The sequence below is a fragment of the Myiozetetes cayanensis genome, unplaced genomic scaffold (genome assembly GCF_022539395.1).
Source record: "Myiozetetes cayanensis isolate MyiCay16 unplaced genomic scaffold, myiCay2020 scf17, whole genome shotgun sequence".
NCBI classification, from domain to species: Eukaryota; Metazoa; Chordata; class Aves; order Passeriformes; family Tyrannidae; genus Myiozetetes; species Myiozetetes cayanensis.
Genome location: NW_026087378.1, coordinates 16,260,031 through 16,279,285, shown reverse-complemented (window position 1 = coordinate 16,279,285; position 19,255 = coordinate 16,260,031). Strand labels below are relative to the sequence as shown.

At 42.3% G+C, this 19,255-nt stretch overlaps 1 protein-coding gene across 5 annotated transcripts in view; it reads right to left on the bottom strand.

The window, feature by feature from the left end:
- Positions 1–19,255, bottom strand: part of KCNIP1 (potassium voltage-gated channel interacting protein 1) — a 338,293-nt gene that overhangs the window by 16,859 nt on the left and 302,179 nt on the right. For all 5 annotated transcript variants that reach the window (XM_050312572.1, XM_050312570.1, XM_050312573.1 and 2 more), the window contains one exon: positions 1,641–1,765. In XM_050312572.1, the coding sequence (XP_050168529.1) occupies positions 1,641–1,765 (125 nt within the window). The remainder of the gene's footprint in view (positions 1–1,640; positions 1,766–19,255) is intronic.

The window sequence follows — 19,255 nt, the reverse complement described above, 5'->3', positions numbered from 1 at the left end:
AGGTTTAGGCCATGAGTTATGGGCACGTGTCTGTCATTCTTGCCCTGGGAGGTAATGCCTCTGTACTGCAAAGTGACAGGAAAATCAGGAAGGGCAGGGAATAAATGTCATGTCTGCTGAGAGTGCTGCAGGTCTGCCTGTCTGGCACAGTCAGCTCCTCCTTTCAGCAAAGAGCAGAGCTCTCCCACACAGGATTCCCACCCAACAGCAAAACAGAGAGCATTGCAGAGATCTCAACAAAACTGAGTCTAATATCCAACTGCAGGCAGTTGTTATATCACACTGTATGCTAACCTGTCAAGCTCTGTCTCAAAAAACATACGATTTCTTGCTGGCTGCTGAAAGCATGAAGAGGTTTCAGAGTTATCAGTTTTCAGTTACAAAACTTCACACATGAAATGGCCTCCTATGTGCAGCAAAGGTTGCACAAATACAGAACATGCACCAAACAAACATACAGAATGCTCAGCTGCACCTTGGCCTGCTTAGGTGAGCAGTGGAAATAAAGGATGAAACCACCAGACTCCTTGAGCAAATTTCAAGAATCTGTCAAAATGAAAGGCCCTTCTCAAAGTCCAGCAGGTTCCCCTCAGAACTGCCTGTATTTAATGTAGCTCAGCTTTCTTTTGACAGGTTTATACCCAGCAGAGTTGACTTTCCAAGACATTTCAGCATTTCACTGTGATGGTCGCTGAAATGCTGGACCTGTCCTTCAAGACCACTTTAAAACCACTCCGTGTTCACAGACCTTGCTCAATTCTGACCTGTTAATCATCATTCAAACATCAGCTGACACAAACCACCTGGGTGACTAAATCCAGACCCTCGGGCAGACATGTAATGAGCACTCATTCTTCAAGGTCCATGAAACATCTGCTCCGTGTAGCCTCAACATTCCCCATCCATTTCTCCTCATTATGCCGAGGCCCTGCGAGGCAGCAGCAGATGACCCAGAAGCTGAGGCTCATGAGCTGCAGATTCCCTGCTCCCAGGGGGAGTGTGGCTGGAATGGTGGCTCACAGACAGGGCACTGGTGCTGTTTGTGCACACAGTCATGCCAGCTGGCCTGCTGCCTGTTTTCACCGAAATCTGCACCCTCTCCTTGTCTCCTTGGTCTTAATACACATTTAACTTTTGATTTCTCTTTGGGTCCTGCCATTCTGTCCTTATTCCCTGCTTATGCAGGACCTTAAAGTCCTAAAGTACTCTGCTAACATCCTGCTACAAGAACAAGACTCTCCAGCGAGATAAAATCCCCATCCTGGGCAGCTAAAGCAAACAGTACTGCTTATATTTGAACATGAAGAACTGACAACAAGGATTAAATAAGTAACCATAAAAATATTTTCAGGTTGTCTTAAAGTACTGGCACAGCTGAGGAAATTATAGCATGCTTGCTGACATTTGGGGAACAAGTTTAATGAGAGTATTATGTGCTGAATATTCATCCAAACCCAGTTTTAGGCAGATTACAGTGTCGTAAATATTAGACTGAAAGGCAGATCGTGCTCATTTTGCTGTCTTGGAAAATTCTAATACAAAACTACTAATGTTTAGTGTGGGATAATACAAAATACATCTGAGCAGTTGGGCTGATGGGAACATACATACTAGACTGTTCATTGCTGTAGTGTTCTTACATTTTTAAATCCTCTGTAAAGGACTTGAAGTTCTCTTTTAGTGAAATTGGTTTGTGCTTCAAGCTGTTCCAGTCCCTCGGGTCTATGGCACACTGTAGTCATTTCTAATTCATCTTCAATTTTATCTGAAAGAAAAGACAGGAAAATACTTATTTTGGTTGTTACCTTTGTTCTATTAACATGATGGATAGGACAGACTGGATTTCCAGAGCAACAGAAGAAAAAGAAGCCATCAACAGAACTGATCTGTGTAACTGTTGAAAGCAAAATAAAAGCCATAGCAGTAAAGCAATAGCTCACATTTGTTACTGGGCTGCCAGTTTGTTCCCCGTTCACAAAGCTGGAACTGGTGGTAAGAACATTGCTTGGAAAGGCAACACCAGACATTTCATACCTAAATATTGGAACAGTGTGGAGGAACAGGACTTCCAAAGTACCAGCTTGAAAGAAAGCTGTGCAGATATAGATGAGAGAGCAGACATGCTTGAGCACATTAGACAGTGACATCACACTGAGGGTGAACAGGGAGGGAAACTCTTCTGTGTTCTGATAGAAAAGATTGCTGTAGAGGCATCAAAAGTCACTTTAGTCCTAAGAGAAATTCAAGTAATGTCCACAGTTGCTGAATCTGGAATGAATCCAGCCTGCATTTGCAGGGACTTCTTGGGGAACCAGATAAGAAATGAAAAACACTTACGTGCATTTTATTCAGGAGAGTGTTCTTGCATGTGGAAGAAAAATACTGGACACCTATCACATCCTGTATTACCATAATCTCACTTCTTTTTTGATGCATGTTTTCCCCTGTCAAGCCCATTTCCCCAGGAGTGTATGCAGTGCCCAAATATATAGATACTTAATGTTGTTCAGTTTGGGATTCTCTAAACTTCAGGGACCAGATCCAAAAATTGCTTGGCATAAAAGCTTATTGTCAAAACTGTACAATTTATCCCTTCTAGAAATGTTTTAGGTTATTTGGCTCAAGCATAACATAGTAATTTCTGCTGTAAGAGAAGGATTTAATGAGAAATGTGTAAGGAAAAAGAGTCACTCTGACTAGAGGAAAGGCAAGAATTCAGAGGAGACTGGCTCAGTGAAAGAACAGACCAGATCAAAGCCGTGTTTTTATAAGTTAATTAATTCTGCACACACACAAACATACACACATATGGATGTTATTAAGGGAGGACACAGGACAGTGAGTGCTAATGGTTAATTAACACTGGGTCACTGTGCCAGTATGAGCATATCAGTTCAAAATATTGGTGAGTTCAGCCTTTCTCCTAATCCATGGTGTCTGGACTGTCACAGTCAGCATTTGCAGGGCTTGAGCAGCTAAAATACATGCCTAAATACTGTGCTGAAGGTGCCTTGCACAGCAAGGGTATAAAATCAGGAGCAGCATCTCATAGCCATTTACGGTGCAGAAAAAGTGGCTGAGTGATAGAAGTGGCCAAAAGAGGCCTGAAGGACACACCTTTCCCACACAAAGGGAAAACGAAGAGTCTAGAAATTACAGCTCCTGTTAGAAGAAAGGAGATGAGAAACGTTGTCTGCTACAGGAAAAAGAACAATTAATGTGAAATTAGGGGGAAAAGCCACTTTCTTTGCATGAGAACTGATGCCACAACATGAAGGAATGCAGAAGCTGCAAAGAGAGAAAAGGGTGGGGAAGAAATTCTTTAAACTGAGGGAAGACAAACGAGTGGCTGAAAAACAGAGAGGAAATCCATTTAAAAGGGAGCCAGGTTAGGAAACTCATCACTAATCCATACCCTGTAAAGGAAATACCTTTCCAGTGACCTCTGGTTAACCAAAAATTCTCTAAACCTTTTCCTTCACAACCTGCACATAACCTGACTCCTCTCCTGTGCATCCCCAGTCCCCCAATGCCATAAGCAGTTTACACAGGACCTTGGCATTGCTTGACTCTCCCTTAAGTTCTTTACAACTTCAGTCTGTAAACTATAAGTGCAAAGTACTGGCTAATTAGTCTTTATATCCTGTAATATAGTTTACAGAGAGAGGAAGATAAAAAAGAAATATCCATGGAGCCTCACGTCTCTGGTGAGGCTGATGAGGGAAACCAGCCTGTTGGAATACTCTCATACTTGATTTTATTTATACACCTACAAAGTGTAGGTTTCTACAGAGACAGGAAAGATCCAGCTGAGAGAAGTCCCATTCTTTTGCAAGGACATTTTGATATGAATAATTTTTTAATGGTTTGTTGGGGTTTTTTTCCCCATATATTTTCTCATTTGCTTCTAAAGCAGCCAGGTTTTCCAAACATTTAGTGGAATTAGTGTTAGTAATTAAAGAAAAAGGTCTCACTCAAGAAAACTTGCTCTCTAGCTCCATGAGAGTCTTAAACAAAATCTGTAGAATTAGAGCTCAAAAATCAGTTATCCAGATGCCATTTATATGAGAAGACCCAAAATTAGGGTCTTGGAATTATTTTTTTTTCCCCAAAATATTCTGGAATAAAATATTACTTGGTAAACACTGTATTTTAATAATGATATTTGTCTTTTGACTGTACTGACCTCATTCAGTGAATCATTACTTCAAAGGAGTGCAACTCATCTCCTTCAGTTTGTCCTGCAAGAATAGGCTTTTCCAACAATGAGCTTGGGTCCCACAGGGCAGGTATTTCTATGTTAAAAATAAACCAGATTATTTTTGTAGATTTGATTCTATTTTCTATGCTGAGATATGTGTCTCTTTTCTCATAATAAACTGCAGAAAGAAAATTATGAAAAATTTATCCCTCTCAAAGGAACACTATTTTTTTCCTTCTGTTCCCTACTCCAGAACCTGTGTTAAACTCTGCCTCTGAAGGGGATCTGGTGGTTCCCTGTGGGTTAATCCTTTCATCTGCTTCCACCTCCTCTCTGAAGGGAAATGTTTTAAAGCTTGGCAAAAGAACTTGTGAAGATTTAGATCTGGCCAAGGAGGCATCCAAAACATCACCAGCCCAACCATTTTCCAGTAAACAAACTCAAAAATGGTAAAAAGTTTTTCCTTCTGTGGAACATGCCCTAATGCAGCAGAGCAGCCCTGGGCATTTCTTGGAGCCTCACCACAGAAAATGAATACAAGAAAGACCCTTTAGGTAATTTTGTCAATCACCTGCCAACAAAGAGCTATTTTCTGTGACGCTTCATAATAAAACTTTTGATCTTTTCCAACTCAACAGTCCTCAACCTCCACAAAGGTTTTTGGTTTTTTTTTGGTCAATATTTGTTTCCTTTCAGAGCTTGCTCTTAAGTCAGCTCTTTTCACCCTCCTATTCCCTGACACCCTATAAATTAACCACAGCAGCCTCAGTGGCAGAACAGGAGATTATCACTTGCTCCTCTGCCCTCACCCTTCATCATGAATATCGTATTTCCTTTTATTTATATTTTCATTATCATGCTGGCTCGGTCCCTCCAGCTCTTCAGAAATGTCACTGTGTGAAATATGAGCCCTTGCATTTATAACCACTACAGTTTTATTAATCTGAAGCTCACTTTAGGGTGGTGAGTGCAAGCAGAAGTATATATACATAAACACATGTAAATTCAAACTTTTAATAGGAATAATGTCAAGATATTTCATCTTATATTTCTTCCTCAGCTTTGCCTTGTTTACAGTTTGCTGAACACCCTGAGACATCTGAGAGTGGGAAACAACCACGCCACCAGTTCAAAGTTAATTTTCTTCTTCTTCAATTTGCAAGTGCATGAACAGAGCTTGGGGCTGACTGCAGGCACTGCCAGGGGTGTGTGAGGTCACCTCCCCAGCTCAGTGTGCCCCTGCCCTGCCGATGGAGACAGTGCCCCAGGGCCTGGGGAGCACACAGCTGGGTAGTGAGAATTTGAATCTTAACAAGTAAGTCACAATTTACTGCTCTGTATCTCAAAGTGTGATTTTTTTTTTTTTTTTTCTCTCAGTTGGGTTATGTGTGCTCACTAATTAAGTGGACACATTAACTAATGCAGAAGATTTCTCCTGCATGCAGATATGGATAAATGCTAATTTAATCTTTTTTTTGTTGTTTGTTTTTAGCTCCAGCACTTGTTGAAATCATCTCTGGATGGATCCCTTCCACACCTGCTGGCTGCAATGAGTTGTGTCCTAGGCTGAATATTGTTTAGCCAGTACAGAACATTCTCTTAGCTATTTTCCTTACAATCAGTTTAAAAACAGAGGACTGGGAGGAACCACTTTGTTGAGTTAGGATTTGTCCCTGGCCATACTTTTGTGACTGCTTTAATAGCAGGGTATAAAGTCTGGGTCTGGCATAACTACCTGTGGTAATCCTACTCCAAAGTAGGCCCAGGTTATAATAATTACTTAATTTTGTATTTTTTTGTGCATAATAGCATCTCTATTTTTTTTGCCCATAGGATAAGAACATTTTTTTATATCCAACAAACCGTGACTTCACTTTACCAAGAAAAACAATCCTGACATAATTGTATGTACATGCATATTTTTCAGATTGTTACCAAGGAAAGATACTTTATTTCGTTTTTCTGCTGTCTGCTCAAGAGCAGAGAATAAATTTTCATTAAAACAGATCAATATTTTAATGGACTACGCTGTAGAAATTACTTAATGAGGCTTGTTTTATTCATCACGCTTGTTCCCATTTTACCTTTTGTTATCTTTACGTTTTGAAAAGTTCCACGCTTAGGACTGCCTGCAAGTGTAAATGGTGATTTAATAAAAACACAAATGACCCTGTTCCCTGCTTCCAAAGGCTGCGAGGTGAAGCTGTGGAACACCAGGCTGCACGGCTCACGGGAGGATTATGAAAACAAGTTGCTTATAATAAATTCACTTTTTGTTAAAGACAAAAATCGAGATGTAAAACACACCTACCGTGCCCAGTGTTAATTGTAAAACTGACAGGTGTTAGATGAAATGGGTAATTTTACAAATACAGCTGAAAGGGATTAAATTATGTGCAAGAATTATTAGCCTGCATCTTGTTTTTATTAAAAAAAATTAGCTACATTTTAGGAGCGAGGACCTGAAGAAAAAAATTAACTCTAGTTTATCCATGGCATATTTGAAATTAATCTCCAGACAGAACATATTCTTGGGCAGGTCTCACAGGAAACGGATTTTGCCTGTGGGAAATCAATTGCAAATATTTGGAAATTTCATGAAGAGAAATGGCTCGAGGCCCGAATGTTCACTGGGGCAGAAAGCTCAGCAGCAGGAGTTTCACTGTCCATCAGCACATTTCTGTTCTCTGCAGGGACCTCCCCCAGCCCAGGGCACGGTGTCTCCAGCCTTTAAGTGACCCCCTCCCTGCACACCCCTGGAGCCTGGCAGGGACAGACAGTGGCAGCTCCCACACTGGGACAGCTGTGACCCCAGGAAAGGGCTAAACACCAGTCAAAAATGGCACAAAGGTACCTAATGATGGATCGAATATTAAATACATTTCATTAAAATCGAGCAGCCCTTTATCATTATCCATAAGAATAATTATTACTATTACTGCCTGGGTGGAGAGTTCAATTTCCAAACAAAAGGAACTCTCCCTGGGCAATAAACCAAAATGAGATTGGTGTCTCCTTATCCACTCTCTTTTTCTAAAATGAGTTTTTGACTCCTTCAGGTCCAGTTTGAGTTGGACTTGATGATCCTTGTGGGTCCCTTCCAACTCAGAATATTCTGTGACTCTGTGATTTTTCCTACTGAATCGGTGACATCAAACTTGTTTTGCAAACAGTCAGGCTTAGCAGGGTTGCTCTGCTGTGTGAACCTGCAACACCACCACTTGCTGAGAGAAGCTACATGAAAACCCCACAGTGTATAAAATTCAGACATAAAACCAGCCAATTATTATTATTATTATTAATAAAAACAGATTTTAAAGATTTCTTGCCTAATCCTTTCAATGATCTATGCAAAATGTCATGTATGAATACTTTGCTCTGCCTCTATACTCCCTTAATTAGTATCCCAGTTGTACACAGGGATGCAAAAACATTATACTCCAAAAAAGGAAGTTCAGGAATTGCCAGGGGCCAGAGGTACCTCTCGGATGTATTTCTGACACACAACCAAGACCAGGCACAATGGTTTGAACATGGAAATATGCAACATCAAATTTGACTTCAGATGTTTCTGCATACAGTATATGAAGTCCACTCTTCATTAGAACTAATTTTGCTGGGCCAGTCCCAGAGGAGGAGACTGCAGAGTGTCCTTCCAGTGCACTGGACCTTACCCAGGACAGCACTTTCTTTCAGATCTTCCTTGCACATTCCCACTTCTCTTGCAGTAGCATATGTAAGGCAAACAATTTGTCAAAACAGGTGAAAAACCCCTCAGAGCTTGGTTGGGGATGCTGCACAAAGTGTGTTTTTGGGACAAGTGCTTTCCTCTGAGCAGCTGTTGAATGGTGAATTTGCAAAAAAAAACCCACCTTCACTGGAGAGATTAGAATGCTGATTTTGAAAAAATTCCCAGTACCATCTCAAAACTTCACGTGGAGAGTCCCTGAACTGGGAAGCTCTTAACTCAGCATGTCATGTGTTAAAGCAGTGCACAAAGGAGGACTTGGAGGTCGAGTCAAAGCTGAGGCTTCTTTCCTGAGAGGGGGCTGTGCTGCTGCCCAGGGGCAGCCTTACCCTCAACTGGGCCACTTTCCTTCTATTTCCTTCTATGAGAATAAACTCAGCCAGGGGGAACCTGTTCCCTAGGCTAAGAAAACTTTTGCTGCAAAAATGATAAGGCTGGTAGAGTCAAACAGGTTTAAATTTTACCTCTCTGATACACATAAAACCATCGGGCAGGGTCTAGGAAAAAGCAAGAAAAAAAATTTAACAAAAAGGAAGCGCCAACCATTCACAGCTTTGTCTTTTGTTAATTTTAAGGTGACACTGGATGCATTCTGCAAGTGCCAGAAGGTCCTCTTTCTCAGGGACTGTAGGATTGTTTCCAAGTTACATTTTTTTTTTCCCCTGAATTGCCTCTTCTCCTTACCCCAAGGAGCAGGAAAGGAAGTCAGAGCTTGCAGTCCCCTGTATGACCATGAAACTCGGGGTAGCATGTGAAGGGAAGTGTGCACACAGTCCTGCACCCCTCCCTGCCCACAGCCAGGCACCAGTGCAGAGTTTTAGCACTCTGGAAAAGGGATAAGCAGCACTTTGCATGCAAAGCCTATTGAGGGCCAACAAGAGGGGCCCACAGCCTTGTGCTCCACAGTTGAGCTTCCCACGGCTGTAGAAATAAAACAATGATTAGTAGAGATGAAGAAGTCTCAGGTGGTCTGGAAGACTAACTGGTGCCTTTGCAACACATGGGCATTTTGTACTGTCCTCACACACCCTGGGAGAAAATATCTTTAGAGAATTAGGTTAAAAGACTAACTGGTGCCTTTGTAACACATGGGCATTTTGTACTGTCCTCACACACCCCGGGAGAAAATATCTGTAGAAACTTAGGTTAAAAGTAAAAACTATAACAAGTAATACTTTTAAAGATATGTGTATGTCTTCTCATGTCACCATTTTCCTTTCACAGGAGAACTGGGTGCTCAGTGTGACCTGCAATCACCTGCACAAGGCATAAGAGCTCTGGTCAGAATGGGATCACCTGGGGCTGCCCAGCCTGACCTCCAGCCTGGGCAGCTCCTGCCCTCAACCCAGCTGGCACCCGTGGCCCTCATTCCCAGGCAGCAAGTGCCTCCAGCTGCCCAAACATTCCCAAAAGCTCTCCCACAACTCCCACTGTCAGTGCAGTATCTTGCCCTGTGCTGCTGCCCAGAGAGCTCACCTGGGACCTCCCACACACCTGTGAGCTCATCTTGTCCCACAGAGGCCCCAGTGGACACTGGGATCAAGCAGACCATGGATGTAAACCTTACACATAACCACAGCAGACAGAGCAGTCCATACTGGGAGCCTTACTGAAAGCACATAAAAACTACTGGTAAAATTTACCAAATACTGTATCACATGAAGTATAATCAGATGACTTTTAACATTCTTGATCCACCAAAACAGGTTTGTAGTAAATGAAGAGAATGAGCTGGTTGCTTAAAGAGGCCCCGAATCTCTGCTGGAGGCAGAGGTGTTGAACCATCAGCCACAAAATCACCAGCTTTGCTGGGTAACCTGAGGATAGGAAAAAAATAATCTCCCATTTCAAGTCTAATGAGGATAGTTCTAAATTTGCATGTTAACACCAGCTGCAAACTAATTTCCATTGATGGGAACAAAGAAATGTAAATGCAGTCATTAGAGAAAGCTTGGTAACAATGCCCTGATTTAGTAAGGGTGAAATGAATTAATAAAAAGCAAGAGAGTACATGGACAGGGCCCACTGTAAATACTGGGCTCGAAAAGGAGAAGGTGCATCAGAGATGATTTTGGAGAGCAAGAAGACAATAGGTGTGCTGAAAAAAAAAAAAAAAAAGGCAAAAAATAACCTAAATTTCTGCATAGGGTAACCTTGTGGGTTATCAAAACATTAAACTGTAGATAATACCTTCTGGATATAAACAATATTGTATTTTACTCTCTATAGAGACAGGGAAAAAAGCCCTTTAAAAAGAGAAACAGAAAAAAGCTTCTTGTAACAATACGTTTTTCTTCACTGTATGAAAATCTTCATGGAGTCAGCTTTCAAGGGTTCAATGGAAAATTAATTCCCTTCCAGATTATTAAAATTGTGAGGTTTTGATTCACAGTCTATTCTTTTTTTATTTAACACTGAATTGTTCTTTTTTTAAAAGGCACTTTTCAATAAAAAAAGAGAAAAGTTCTTAATCATCTCAAATTCATATGCTTACGTCTACTTAGCATATTGAATAGCAGAAACAGAAGAAATTATGATGTTGTTATCACCACTTCTAAAACCTCTTTCCAAAGCACGAAGCAGCAGTTGCTGCAGACTTGATTATTTGTCATCTCTTCCAAGAGGATTCTTATGGTTTGGGTGCTTTTTTTTTCCCCTAAGCCCCCCCAGGTTATGGATTATTCTCTGGGCAGTGAAATAGAGCAATTTCTGAGCAACTGCAGATAAACGAAAAGGAAAATAAATTGGCAAAAACTCCGTCCATCAGTTCTGAGCATTATTGCTAAAATGCCAGTTGTTTACAAGCAGCAGGTAATGCCAGGACTGAACCATCAGGGCTGGGGGAAAGGAAGGGGAAAACCCATCTGTACCTGACCAGGGTGAGCTGTGGCACAAATGTAGCAGAAAACCAATATAAGACTCTTCTTAAACCATATAAATCCAGATGCATTTTTCAATTTTACTGAAATTTAGTAATTTCAATATTATTTAAATTTATTCATTTGACTGAAAATATTTTCTTTCCTTTGTAGTATAAAGAAAGATGAAGGAAAGAGAAACACAAACCTCACAGGTACCAAAATAAGATACAGGAGTGCATCCTACTAAAATGCTCACATTTCCCTGCAACATCTGCCTGGCAGCATTTTATACCTGGGCCCATGCCCAATCATTTGAAATTTCAGAAACAACCTGAACAACAGTGGACTTTATGTCATTCCAATTGTGCTGGTCAAAAGCCATTCCACACCCCAGAATTATTGCTTGACTTTGTTCCTACTGTCTGAGAAACAAAACATGGCAGATAGGATTTATTTTAATGCTAACCCAATCCTGTTGTACAGTAGATTTCTGGTACAAGGTAAAAAGAAGGTATTTTCCTGTTTCTCCCACTTTCAGGACATTGATGTCCTGGAGTGTTGTGGGGTGTGATGGGACATTTTGGTGACCAGAGATAGGTCTGCCTAGGTCTTTCTTTTTTTTATCAAGAGGGTTTTCAAATTCAGAAAGCAAGTTTTTTAGACTCTAAACCAGACTGTTTCTTTAGTTGAAAAAATTTAAAGGAACAAAATAGAATAGATATAAAATGTGCTCAAATTCCTCACTGCCAAATATACTGAGGGACGGGTCCTCAGCTCTAGGATTGCTTTCAGTCAGCTCCATCTTCTCAGCTACAGGAGCCCCAACACAACCTCCCTGCCCACAGGGAGAAATACATTTATTACATAAACATAACAGAGTCAGTGGAAAAACTTTTGTCCTGCAGTTGTGCCACATCTGTTATGGAGGTGGGGAGTAAAAGCCTACAACAGAAGCTGCTTTGCAGGCTCTAGTTAGGTCAGTAGGAAAAACTTCCTCAAATGATGCAGTCTGCTGCTTCTTTGAATAACACGGCATGAGCATTTCTCAGTATTAGTCCTAACTGTTTAAATATCACATTTCCTTACACTGTCATAATACAGCAATTTACACCCCAAATAAAGCATCATGTTACACTCCTCACACTGCAGAGGGACAACCATGCTCTCGAATTTGTGCTTTGTAAGAAACACAGCACATCACCTAACAGTGAAGCAAGACATTGAAATGCCGTTTGGTAACACACCAGTTCTGAACTGAACTGAAATAAAAAGTGAAAAATATTTACATACTAACCTTTTATACAGTTGAATAATTTTGCATGCTTTGTTGAACAAATGTATTTCGTGCCATATGTGGATTTTAGAGGCCATAGAACCTGGCAGCACGTCCCGTTTTACTCTGTTAATATGAAATTGTGAATATATTCAGCATCACTTCTTCAATTCAGCTTCACTGTCTCTGCACAAAAGACAGCTCAGGCTGACTCCCCCTCCTGGGAACGATTCTGTGTTTTGGTGGAGTGTTAAAGGCTGTTTCCCTTAAGCATAAATGCTCTTAATTTAAGAGATGGGGAGTAGGCAGTGTCTAATGAGTTAACAGATGTGCTCATTTCCATGGGGAAACCCTGGAACATCTCCTTGAGCACCTTTGCTGGGAAAAACAAGAGTTCAGTGCTGCAAATCTTCCACATCGTGCTCAGCCTCAGGGGGCCAGGGTTGGGCTGGAGTCTGAGCAGAGGCACTGCCTGGAGTTGTGTCCAAACTACCAGCCTCACTGCATGGGTGGTTTGGGATATATTCTGCTGTTTTCCAGAAATTCTTTTGCTGCCCCAACAGCAATCCAGGCTTCACTTCATACAATTTTTTTTCCAAACATCAATAATGAACTTTGCAGAAAAAAATATAGTCTACTCTGTTTTAAACACAATTGTATATCCCTAGAAACTCTAGAAAAGCCTGTCTGAACTGTCAGTCCAAGGACAAGCACTCACAATCAAACCTTTTCAAACACTAAATTGCACTTAGTGCACTTATTAGTCCTGGCTACAATTAAATTGTAGGATTACAATAGGACACATCACAAAATGTTTTTCCAAATCTCCCAAAAACCTGGGCCCCAAAACCCAACTCTCTGCTCCATCTCAGATGCCAGCTGCAGAAAACCTCAAGCCCAGCAAGAAAATCCTTCTGGCACATTAACGGCCTCTCAGAACAATTCCCAATCAGTCATTTCCCTACAGGGGATTCAAAGAAACAAACATTACAATACACCATTCCCCTGAAAGGGGTGTTTCGCTGAACTTGCAACATTTTGCTAGAAACACAAAATGGCTTGTGCAAATCACTTCTTACATCCTTAGCAGGTCTTGGGCTGCAGAGCCCGGGTATTTGAAAAGAGGAAATGTCTAACACGAACTGCACCACAGCTGCAGAGTTTTCTTCCTCGCCAGCACCGACAGCTCCTTTCAGCCTCCTAGACAGGAGCATCGACAGCTTCAGCAGCGTTATCTGCTCACAGGGGTGCACTGCAGCCAGGAGTGCCACTCACAGCATTCAGCTGCTGATGAATCCTTTTCCAACCCTACTATAGAAATGACTTAACGCCTCTGCATCTTCCCAGCAGAAAAGCCTCAACAGTAAAATGGGAATAATAATAATGCTTATACACCCAGACACGCTTTCCCAGTGCTCCCTGCAAGTTCCTTCCACTCCATCAGCTCTCAGTTAACACACCTCCCATGTTACACACGGGCCTGACTTTTGCTTTGGCTCTGTGCTGCCACACAACACAAAGCCCTGCTCTAGTCACAGCAGAGACTCAAAACATGCATTTTTTTCCAGGTTGGTATTTATGCAGTGCTTAAAGTACAGTATTTGTGTCTAAACCACTCCACATCAAACAGCAATCTAAGGAGTGCAGCCTGAAAGGTGACCAACAGGAAGAACTGATGGCAAGCATGTACTCGATCAAATAAACAAATATTAAATAAGGGGCTTATCTGAAGAAGGTCCACCAGATTCTTTTACCATATCCCCAGAACTACTGGCAGTACATGCTGCTGAGCTTTGACTCTAGTATAACAAATAAGGTGTAACAGGGCCAGCCATGCTCCATCACATTGCTTTATAAACAAGAGCCATGAATCAGCCACGTGGAAAGTGTAATCACCAAAAAGAATGAGAGTCAGGTACAACAGGGAAAACCCCAGCTAGCAGAGCCTGGAGCACATTTGTCTGCCCTGCCAGCCTCAGCCTCAGAAAGGCACAGGGAAGCTCAGGGAACAGCTATGAACTGACGTGCAATGAGCTCAGCAGCCTTCTTTCCAAAGGCAACACCACCACTTGCCCTGAGCTGACTTCGGTATTTCACAGAGCAAACTGAGCAACCCAGGGTGATTTCCAAAAGGGAGATGAGCAGTCACAATGTAGGCACACCAGTTCTGTGTCCAGGTGTGCTCCTTCTCCAGAACTGTCACCTGCTCTGGCTCTGTGAGGGAACTCACATTAAAGCTGTTCCTGTGCTGCAGGGTCAGGCTCTCTCTGGATCTCGGGCAGGTGCTGAACTCCAGCCAGGAAGAACCCTTTGCTGTGCAAACTGGCAGCAGAACTAAAGCCAAGTATCAACACAGACTGGGAAAAAAATAAATTAGTGTTCCAAGAAACTGCAGTCTAGGCACTTCACAGGCTATCAGAGCGTGCCCTCAGAACAGACTTTAGCAGCATTCTCACCGAGTTACTGTTCCTGGTTTCTACTGATCTATTCATGCTTTGTAACATTTTTTTGTTCTTGGAAAAGGTGACACATAAGAACGGCTGCCTTAAGTCAGACAAAGAAATCCATCTAACCCAGGAGACAGAATAAGAACACGATGAACACAGAGTGATACTCCTGAGCACCATGTCCCCACCACAGTGGGGATTTACCAGTCCAGAGCAGATGTCTTTGTACCCAAGACATGCACAGCTCTTCAGTAAACCTTGAGCCTAAGAACTCTTCCTCTGCAGAAATGTAACATAACAAGCTGACTCGCTGTAATAAGATGCAGTCTGGATTGCACAGAGCATCCTCACAGGAATCAGTCGTGTTCTCACCTGAGACCTTCCCACCACTCAGCTGAGCTCACAGAGGGTAATTCCCCTTCTGGAGCTTGACTGGATCCTGGTCTCCATCAGTTAGATCAGTGGTCCTGAAGTCAGGGCCCCACCATGGCACAGTAGAGGCAGTTCCTACACTAAAGGTTTATCATCTCAGCAGGAAATAAGGCATATTTAGCTGTCATGAACAAGTGCTCTGAGGGGAGCAGAGGAGCTTTTCCCTGGTGCCAAGGCTGGGGCATACCTGGGCAGCTTTGGCTCATGAGCATCTCCTTTACAGGTGCCCCTCTTCCAGGAGAGTGGCCCAGAGTCACACAGAGAGCCTGAGACAGCACTGAAGTTTCCCTAAGACACCTGCAGCCACAGCTGGGCAGAGGAAAAAAATCTGCTGGGAAAGGTCACTTTATATTTTTCTTTCTTTCTTTTTTTTTTTTTTTTTTTTTAAATTGGTGCTGGGGAGAAATGAAGAACAGAAAATTCTATTTCCTGAAAAACTACTGTCTAGCCAAGTGCAATGAAATGTCCCCTTCCCCTGACAGTCCAACACGACAGGCAGCAGCAGGGGGGCAGCCCCAGCCTCCCATGGGGGCACAGAACCCACATCCTGACACACCAGTGTGTAATTGGGCCAAGAGAAAACCCCTAACACTGTTACTCACAGAGTTAATCCAACACCTTAAGTGTATTATGATACTTTTACTAGACTAAATTTTAGGTCAGGAATTACTGCTTGGGAAAAAAAAAAAAATGTGGAAGTCTCATGGCCAGGTTTTGGTAAGGTACATGAGATACAGAGGCAGCAACTTCCTCAAAAAAGCTGTCCCAAGCCACTGACCTTAAACTGGTTTCCACAGGCTGGGAAATGCAGGGTGAGCTGAAACCAAGGCAAGATTACGATTCCAAAGCAGTAAGAGAAAAGGAAAACCATGAGAATATCAAGCAACTAAACCTGATGTTTTTTTCAGAAGAAATATCAGAAACTCTTCAGAGGGCACTTGATGAAATAGTTATAAGAGACTTCTGAATTATAAATTAAGTGAACTTAATTTTTTTGTTTTCTGGAATAGGTTATTCATCAAGAAACCTCTGATGAGCCAAGACAATGCATTACAAACAGACTTATTCTCTCTGAGAATTATTGCTGTCAATGGTTTTTTTTCTCACTGAAAAGCAAATCAGACACTTCAGGTCCCTGATTTATGACTGCACTGATTTCCATGTAAACTGCTTTGCCCTAGCTTTGAGTTAGGAAAAGGCTTTTGGAAGAACAATAACCAATGAATATATAATGGGATGAAATCAAGCAATCAGAAATAGTAATTAGTTCAGTGCCTAATTCAAGGACATTTTATCCTTGAGTTATTATGGGAAAAATAGAACTGTATATTTGTACATTCAGGCAGGTTTTAACACCAGTGTAAAACCTAAGTTTTTTTCCCCTCAGAAGCACCTTTTTTAAACAGGTGGGATTACACACAGCTGGCATTGGCTGCAGACCTGACAGAAGAACTGAGCAGTCATTCAGAAAAAGAAGGTTAATAAACAACAGCACAAGGACAAACACAAGTTAAACCACATAAACCCCTTGTAATGGGCACTCTCCATCACACACAGTGTTTAAGGGCAGTGGACCACAAAGCTGCAGCCACCCCTGAGATTTTATTCTTGACTGGGACTTTCACCAGTTTTGTGCTAAGCATCTTTTTAAAAAAAAAATGGTTGTTATTCCTACTATAGCTTTAAGTGCAAATTTCTTATGATCAGTTTGTGGTTTTTTTGAAATGAAGCTTTGGTTCGGGTTTTTAAAATACAAACAGAAATATTTATTTCCCCAGGCTAAAAACATGTGTGGGTTTGCTTACATTTTTTAAAGAAAAAAGAAATTGTTTGTTTGTTAGCATACACTTAGTCCTGTTCAGAAAAAGCAGCGTGTAAAACAGAACTATGAGGCAATACCAGCATCCCTAACAGGAGTGGATGTGGGAGCATTTGGACAGATCACCACTGCATTGTGGCAATCCACCTGTGCACAAGAACAAATCAGTTTGGCCCAGGCAGAACTGAGGAGAGAAACACCACTACTAAATGGGCACTCTGCAGATTCCGTAGAAATGAGCCTGTGCTTCCCAAAGATCACGTCTTCCCACTTCCCAGGACTGCTGCTCAAGCTGAGCAGATTGTTCCAAAATGTGAAGCATAATTAAGCAGAGCACAAGTACCAATTAAGCCCTGTTTGCACAGAAGAAACTGCTCAGAAAATATTGTTCCAATAAAGATTCAGATTTTTCAGCAAGAGAAAGTGCCCCTGGCGTGCCTGTGCCCCTGAGAGCAGGCTCTGCTGACACACAGCACACTCCAGGGGGGAGCTGCCAGCACCAAACTGGGCACAGCTCTGGCAGTGGGCACGGCTGTGCTCCTGTGGGCAGCACCCACACCTCGGGCATTGAAGCAGATGTGATCTCAGGCAATAAATACATGGAGGCAGCCAAGAGTGCTTGGATTCTTGTTTGTAGAACCATCAGCATCCTAATTGCTGGTTTGCCAAAAAAGCTGAACCAGATGGGGGCCTTCAGAACACTAATATAAATGGATAGTGCCCAAAGCACCCTTCAGCCACCAGAGTCTCTGTAAAACGCAGCCTAAATACTTCTTCCTGACTCAGAGCTGCTTTAGTACCTCTGCACTCCTGCCACACAGCCTTTTGAATGCAGACAGCTGTAAATCAGGTACTGGCTTTTGTAGCTACACACTGCTGCCCAGGACTGAGGGCATTAGCTTACTGAAACTCTTCATCCAAATAAATGGCATCTTCTGATGGTAATTAGAAAAATAAGAAAACCCCATCCAACACTCTGTATTCTTTGGATGTAATAAGGCTCCAGTGTGAAAGCAGTAAGTTGTATCAAGATACTCAACAGGTTTATTCCTTACAAGGAATTCCTCTGCCCTTTTGCAAAAGCCATACCTGGCTCGTGGTGATGCTCTCAAAAACAGCTGTTTCATCCACCTGGCTTGGCCATTAATCCTTCCTCATCCTTCACCCATCAGCCACCCCTGGCATCCTGGTCCTGCTCAGGCCAGGGGTAATTTTTGCAGCAGCCAGGAGGGGCAGGGCCTGGACCTTGAGTTGATTGATCCCACCTCAGGACAGGTACAGGGGGGAGGAAGGAGGGGTCAGGTCTGTCTGGTTTGCTGGGGTGAGTGATTGGTTTGAATCATTCTCCTGTCCTGTTCACTCTTATTAATATAGTTGTTACTGTTAATTTTCTGATTTTATTCTGTTTTTAGTGAATTGTTCTTATCTCAACCAGGGACCTTTACCTTTTTTCACCCCCAGTTGTCCTCTCCATCCTGCTGAAGGGGGAGGGAGGGGAAGTGATGCCTTGGTCTGAGGTGTTTCAGTGGGAGCAATAAATTGGATAATACCATTCCAAAATCGTGGCACTTGGGCTGGTTCCTCTAAGGAGCAGCAGGAGTACCCTCCAGGCTGAGAGCAGGCTGTTTCCTCTTTGAATCAACTCTCAGCCACTCTCCAGAGAGGCAGTGGTCCAGAGCAGTATCTCACACTCCCTCTTCCCAAGGACTCCCAAGGCTCTGCACAGCCCTGTCAGTCCAGAGGCACGGGAACAGCAAGGTTGTGTGGGGGCAGAGCAAATCTCACTGGAGCAGCGTGATCCAGTTTTAAATGTTAAGAGAGTTAGCAGAAGACCATTTAAAAAGTCTGCCCTAAGAATGAGACGGAAGTTTTACTAAGAATTACTGGAAAGTGACTTCTTTTCGTCAAGAGGTGACACTCTTCTTTAAGAGACAGCACTTAGGGAAGCAAAAAGCTTCCAGCTGAGCCTTTCCTTTCAGTCCAGAGTTCAGATCTCCTTCCTATTACTTGGCAGTCTGCAGTTGTCTGCTGAAACCCTCCAGGTACCTATTGAGTGGTTCAACACCACAAGGAGATCTCCACCACTGCAAGACACTCTGCTATGATGGAAATGTAACAAACTACAAACTTGAGGAGTTGCCATGAAGTCAAAATATATAATTATTTAAAACTTTACCATGCTCAGGTTAGAGTATCTAAATTCCTCTAATCTGTCCAAGGATCTTTCTGCTTTTGAAAGATACTGATTTTCTGACTGGGTTTTCAGATCATCCCGGGCTGGGGCCTGGCTCTGATGAGTCCCCTAAAAATACTGGTAAATTCAGGGGTCTGGTCTGTTTTTGAAATACCACCAACTGAGAGTGATTTGAGACTAATAAACACCAGTGCTTGTAAACACTGGAGCTGTTCTGGCTGACAGTGTCTAAGGGCTTCTGCAGGCGGAAAACAAATACACAATTAGGAACATGACCAAT